General features: G+C 41.8%; 1 protein-coding gene across 1 annotated transcript in view; it reads left to right on the plus strand.

Moving 5' to 3' along the window:
- Positions 1-728, plus strand: part of ZBTB2 (zinc finger and BTB domain containing 2) — a 3626-nt gene extending 2898 nt beyond the window's left edge. The window contains 1 exon segment of the mRNA XM_008947227.1: positions 1-728. This exon segment is cut by the window's left edge and continues 24 nt beyond it. Coding sequence (XP_008945475.1) covers positions 1-578 — 578 coding nt within the window. The 3' untranslated portion in view covers positions 579-728.
- The last annotated feature ends 6314 nt before the right edge of the window (positions 729-7042 follow it).

Here is a 7042-nt window from a genome sequence, read left to right on the forward strand (position 1 = left end):
AGATCTCAGACTCCCCCATAATCGATGGGCAGCAGCAGTCAGAGACACCCCCCCCCTCCGACATCGCCGACATCGACAACTTGGAGCAGGCGGATCAGGAGAGGGAGGTGAAGAGGCGGAAATACGAATGTTCCATCTGCGGTCGCAAATTCATCCAGAAGAGCCACTGGAGGGAGCACATGTACATACACACCGGCAAGCCCTTCAAGTGCAGCACTTGTGACAAAAGCTTTTGTAGGGCTAACCAGGCTGCCAGACACGTGTGCCTAAACCAGAGCATGGACACGTACACGATGGTGGACAAACAGACTCTGGAACTCTGCACTTTTGAGGAAGGCAGTCAAATGGACAACATGCTGGTACAGACCAACAAGCCCTACAAGTGTAACTTGTGTGACAAAACGTTTTCAACTCCCAATGAAGTAGTCAAACATTCGTGCCAAAATCAAAACTCTGTCTTTACGCTAGAAGAGGATCGCTCCATTCTGCTAGGTGGTGGGGACACAGAAGCCACAGAGACTGATAATGCAGTGTTAGCCTCCATCAAAAAGGAGCAGGAAGCAGTGTTGTTAGACTGAATGTGAAACCTATATCAATTTTTTTAAAGTTTCCTTACTCATTTTTTATTAAATCAATTTTTTCCTCCCTCCACCTCTTACCTCACCTACCCCTGCCATCTTTTCCACCAGTCTCCTTCCCACCCTTTGTCTTCAGCAACCGGAACTGTACTGGCACATTAGGAAATTGGACTTTGCCTCTCCCACCAAAACAAACAAAAAGCTCTTGCATCAAACCACAACAGAATTTATTTTAATACAAAGGAACATGTGACAAAATAATCCAGCTAACTATGTTGATAACATTAGTCAATCTAAATTTAATAGATTTTAAACAAAATTTAGATCGCTTAAAAGGGAATATAGATACAACAATGAGTGTAATGAGAAACAGAGTATCAGTTTGGTATGCGAAGCATATATACAAGTTTCCCTGGCAAAAGGCATTTTGAGAAGATCTGGCAAGTTACAAACAATGCATTCTAGAAGTCCACATGCAGGTTGATTAAGGTTATAAATTAAAACTCAGCTTTTCTCAATGAATGCAAAACTCCCTTTTCACCGAGTTAAAAAGAGCCAAGGATGTTTGGTTTCTTTTAGTCTTACATTTTCCTTTCAAGTATGCTTTCGGGTATCTGTTTCAGATAGCATCATTGAGACAAGCAAAGTAGTTACTTAGTCAAATATTGACTTAAGTAGCTGTAATAATGTGATGGCAATCTTTATATATATATATATATAATACTGTATGTATAAAGATATATATATATATAGAAAGTGTTTGTGTGTATGCTTGGTACAGGTAAATAAATGCACACATCCTTTGTAAGTAACTGGCCATTTATGCTCAGATGCAGCCCAGAAAATTTTTTAGCTGTTTGACAAAACTAGTCATTGCACAGGTGATTTTTAATCAAATTTAAAATGTCCTGAGCTGTGTGCATTTTTATTGGCCAGGAGAAGCTAGTAGCTAAGTGTTGTCACCCAAGCTACAAAGGAAACTAGAAAAGTGGCATACTGGTGAGCAAAATACCATCATTAGTGCAGCACAAGCATGTGGTGTTAGCTATAGGTTTGAGTCACTGTGGATGAGAGGAGAGAGAAAAGCTTTATTGCCTGACTCAGGCAAGGAATGTCCATAATTTCATTTGATCTAATGGCATGAGTTAAGACAAGGAAAAAGTGGTGCAGAGACGTTCTAGCAACAGGGGATCACTGTTGTTTTCAAGTGAATCTGTAGTGCTGGCTGGCCAATTCTGCTCTGTGAGAGTCCCATTCTTTTCAAAGCCAAGACAAAGTCTGCAAAAACTGAAAGGGTGAATTCCATAGTCTTAGTTACTGCTGATGGTAGCACTGCATCTTGGTGTTAAAAATCAACTTGTTGATTCTAAGTGTTTTATATAGATGCCCAGATTTTTTTTGCTGGTAGCCTAAAAACCCTAAACTGACAGCAACAATGAAGCCCACCAAGCAATGACTGGGCCAACAGAAGGTGTAAGCGGACAGAATAAGTGCCCCATCATAAATGGAGACAGTGTGTGTTTTGGGGGGAGGGCCGGGAGAGGGCAAGTCACAAACCACAGCTCTTCTCTGTGTATACGTTTAAACTGAGTATCATCTTTTTGTGTATAGTTAAGTTTTCAGATTTGTAAGCTTTTATACATCATTTCATTGAATAAAAACTGAATTAAATGGCATATGATTTACTGAGTTGAAGGTGAAAAGTTGTTGGTTTTCAGTCTTCCTAAAAGAGCTCTTGCTGGATTATTTTAAAAGCCAAGTGGTATATTCTCTCAAGCTAAAACCACTGTATACAGATGAACAAATAGCTTACTAAAGCTTAGAACAGTGGATTTAGCACAAAAAGTCACTACATCTTTTTTTTCCCAGTTTATTATAATGTGACAATTACTGTAAAGTTTATTGTAAGTGGTCTTGAGTTTATTATATCTCTTGTAATAGAGTAATAGATTTTAAATCAGTTGATTTTACTTCAAAGTATGAAAGTGTTTTGAGGTTAAATAACATCTTACAGAATTATTTTAGTGTTGCCCATTTAAAAACTTTTTTAGGATCTTCATCTACCAATATAATATCTTTTTTTTTTTTTATTTATTTCACCTTACTTAGTCTGAAATGCTCTCGGAGTAGGAGAACAAAAGAATAAAACTTTCCTAATTCAGGGTAAGGTTGGTTTTCAACCAACCTTAGCTGTAGCTGTAGCTGTGGTTTAGGGGATAGTCTTAAATTAATTCTCAAAATGACTACAGCTGCTAAAGGTGCTGCCACCTCAGCTATTAGTTACTGCTTTGTCAGATGCTGTTTTGCTGGGGTTTTTTGTTTTTTGTTTTTTTTTTTTCTCAGAGCTCCAGCTCTGCTCCAGGACAGAGTGCACCAGTTTAGCTCTATTCCCCAGGAGGCTGGTTGTGTCAGAAAGGTACACATGGCTACACCATTTTTTGTGAGACAAAAAATGCTCAGCAGCCCCAGGTCCTTACCTTATTCCTGCTCCCACCTCTTCTCTGCTGTTTGAAGAACATGGTGTTTGCTCAGTTACATATTGAATGGGTTCAAGTGAACTGATTCCACTGAAAAACAATCAACGTTAAAAGAAAAAAAAAGCTGTTTTTTCTGGTAAATCTCTTCCCTCTTTTAACTCTGCAGATGACTCATGGGCTGTGCTAGGGCAGAAATGAGCAGGCTTAATGAAGACAGTGTTGCTGCTGGCAACATCCAGGGTGCAGGTGGGAAGTGCCCCTCCCACTTGGGCAGGTCCCTCATCTGATGGGTGGTGTGGCCTTGCAAGCTGGCGTCCAGCCCAGAAAGAAGGGGCAGGGAACAAGCAGCCAGAAAACAAGCTGGTTATGACAGCACTGCTGCTGCAAGAAACATAAATTTGCAGGCCGAGCAGAGATACTTTCACCTGTTCATATTTATTCTTAAGAAATAAAACTGTCAGGTAAAGAAAAAAAAAATCACAATAAAGAGATTATTTTTATATGTGTTCAGCTATGATAATGTTTTATTTTAAACACCCTATATTGTCTGATGCTCCACAGTGATGTTTAAGTCATTGCCTCTCACTACTTGAACAGTTTGGTTCTTCTACAATGAATTAGGAACAGTATATTCTGTTTTTTAACAGCTGCATCAAGAATTTGGGTAATTACAGCACAATTCTAGTTTTGTTCAAGTTTCCCTAGTAAACCCCATCTGACCTGTTGTTACAGTCAGAGATAACTTAAGGTTTTATCTTTCAACTTTTGAGTCAGAAATTTATGACCAAGTTATTCATTATCATTTGTTCTGCTCACCTGCTGAAGTTGTGATTTTTCTGTGAAATGGAAGAAGACAGCTTTGCAGGAACTACTGAACAGCCAGGGAAAATCTGCCATCACTCAAGGCTGTGGGCTCAACCTTCAGCCCCAGCGTATTTCCGAAGGCGTCACTTCAAAGTTAACTTTCTTGGCGTATCCCTTGACAAGACGCCCCTGCCTTGGCTTCAGAGTACCAAGCACCTACCAACCTATCTGCTCAGTAGAAAGGACAGGTGATTATTGCTTCTGAAAAACAAAGTCTGCAGTCCTCTCCAATCGAATCGTGGTTTTTGTCCACTTTGAATCAAGTATCTTATTGGTCACTGCTCTGATAAAAATTCTGCTTCTCCAGTGGGAAAACTTATTAGAAGATACTAGTGTTACAAACACTGAGTAGTTTAAACTGTGCTCCCATTTACACTGCAGGACCCTAAGTTGCTATCTTGATTTTTCTATCAGAAAAATCTGCTTTCTGGCTCTTCACCTCCAAATCCCATAAAAACATAGCTTCAGTCACAAAAGGTATTCAGTCACAAGAAAAAAAAAAAAAAAAAAAAGTAGATTTCTTTCTATTTGCTTCAAATTACTTGACATTGCAAAATCTTTTACATTAATTAAAGGAAACCTGGTTAGACAGGAGCAGGTTTTATGCTGCCCAGTGCAATGATTTTTTGCCCAATCTGCTTAATAACAGAATTACCTTTTTTAGGTACTTGCCTTTTTGGAGAGTAATGCAGTTCTTTAGTTATCTTTGGCCTAAGAAATTGAAGACCAATTCTTAACCAAGGTAAATTATTTTTTTCTTAATTGTATTTTCACACCTTTTAATCTTAAAAAAGTAAACACAACTAAGGGAGAGTTCATTTTGGAGGTCTGTCATTGACTTTATTAATTGTTGCCTCCTAAAAGTCAACAAATTTTCCCTTGTGGCAAGATACTACATAACTGTGAAAGTTTAAGCACATTTAAGCTGTTTAAAGAAAACAAATTCCACACATTCCTACTTCAACACTAAATATTACACTGTTAGAGCAGTACACCTTCATAATGAAACGTAGGTGATGTACTACCAGCAGTGATGAAGGCAGGCTGTTTAAAAAACCCAGGTGGTTGTCCTACCTGAGGCAGTATGTTGCCATTTCTACAGATCTTGTTTTGTTCATTTGTTCTTGTTTGTGAAAAATGCCCATTGTTCTTCCTGGATAATGAAATCCCACTTATACCAAAACCAGAACAAAATGCAGGAAGTAGGAGGAAATCACCTGCAGCACGCGTCATGTTAATGTGTATTTGCCAAATGATCCGTGATCACCTCTATAAGATAAAATGCCTGTCCTTAAATATGTGCTTCTATCAAGCCTGCCATTAAAAAGGACATAGTTTAATGAAATTTAGACAAACCCATGAAACACGCTTCCTCTGCAGTAGAGCCTTGCCACCATACTGTGTGTGCATCCATGCTTTTGAACTGATCACATGTGCCAAGAGGCAGAGCTCGGGTCCTTGAGCAGCTGTCAGTAACTGTTGCCACTCCTTGCAGTGCCAGTATTTCAGCCCTTGTGAAAAAGGAGCTGCCAGCAGGACTTCCTTATGTTCAGTCCATGCCTGCTGCCATGGCCGAAACCAAAGCTTCCCTGGAACCTTAAAAAAAAAACTATTCAGAGAAGAGAGAAGCAGAGCCACAAAATGCAAGTTAACACAAATGTGAACTTGCAGTACTGGTCTGTAGAGTGTGGAGGAGGTACTGCACCACTCCCCTGTGCCTCAGCACAGATCCAGCCTATGCCCTATCTGCTGTGTCAGGCCCTGTTTTGAAGCAGTGCCTACCTTTTCTAAGGGAGCTTCCTGATAAATCCATGTTTCCTTCAATCCTGTTCCTTAATCTCTCAACCACACGATTAAAGCGTTTTCCATTTTGTTACTACTGTACCATGTAATTCTAGTTTTAGCAGTGAATTATTTTGTGTATTGTCATGGTTTATTTGGGACTTTCATATTCATGGAGCAATGTACTCTGTGAATCAAGCTTTACCTCACGAGCGCATTGGGTAAAAATCCAACAAGGACTCGGTTGTCTTTCAACAAACTAGTCTAAATTCTCAGTACTGCTGCCAGACCTGCTAGCAAAGGCCTTTCGGGATAAGATGGCATATTCCTGCCCTCCATCTCAGAAGCCTGGTCTACACCTTTCCTGTGACTCACAGTTAGTTCTGAAGACTTTCTGGGCTACCAGAAACTACAAGTCAGTTGCCTTTGAATGGCTGCAGAGGCAGCAGAGCTTCCTTACCTCTTGCTGGCTGCGGTGTCCAGAATGTGGGCTGCTCCTTCTGCGCCCCAGCACCCCTCAGGCCTTGGCAGGAGCCGCACCTTAGGGCAGTGCCTGGGCAGGAGCCAAGGGACTGGCCGATGGGGCCTGGGCCCCAATTCTGCCCCTGCCTTTTCATTTCTCGACTCTTCTGCTGACTGCTTGCCTGACATTGAAGGATAATATTATTAACAGGCAGATTCCTCCCTCTGATCTTAAATCATACACGGACAATCCAAGGTGCTGGATCACTGGAGGGAAGAATAAATCAATGCACGCAATCACTCACAGCATAGGATGTAAAGAAGGGAGCAAGCTGGCTGAGAAACCAAACCATGGGAGATGAAAGGACCCAGGTGATCAGTCTAACGATGTAGAACTTTTCCAAGGAGAGACTCATGATCTTGTTCTGCTATCCTGGAAACCCCAACTTCCTATGCACAGCCAGAGAGCCCTTTCAATAACCAAAATCCCCACACAGCACACCCACGATGTAAACAAGCCTCCCAACCCCACTGAAAGCAGAGCCAGTTCTTACCTACTTGGCTCCTTGCCCTGCCTCTGAGTTCATGTGGAAGGTGGGGACACCTGGTAGTGACCTCCTAATCATTTCCAACCCAAGGCTGGCCAGACCCTGGGTGAGACCCCGTCAGGAGGGTCTTCCCTGCCTGGTTGTGGACGTCATTCCTATGCCAACCCTCATTAAGGACTGGGGGTTTAACCCCAGCACCTCATGCGACCCGCTTCTGAGCGGCGTGGGCTGCAGGCAGTCACCCGGGCCGGAATCCGCAGTTCCCCACAGAGCCCCGGGGCAGCCGGCTGTTCCAGGCCTGGCTCCGCACACACGGCCCGGCGCAGGCCGG

This window comes from Merops nubicus, unplaced genomic scaffold, assembly GCF_000691845.1.
Source record: "Merops nubicus isolate BGI_N331 unplaced genomic scaffold, ASM69184v1 scaffold13819, whole genome shotgun sequence".
Taxonomy (NCBI): domain Eukaryota; kingdom Metazoa; phylum Chordata; class Aves; order Coraciiformes; family Meropidae; genus Merops; species Merops nubicus.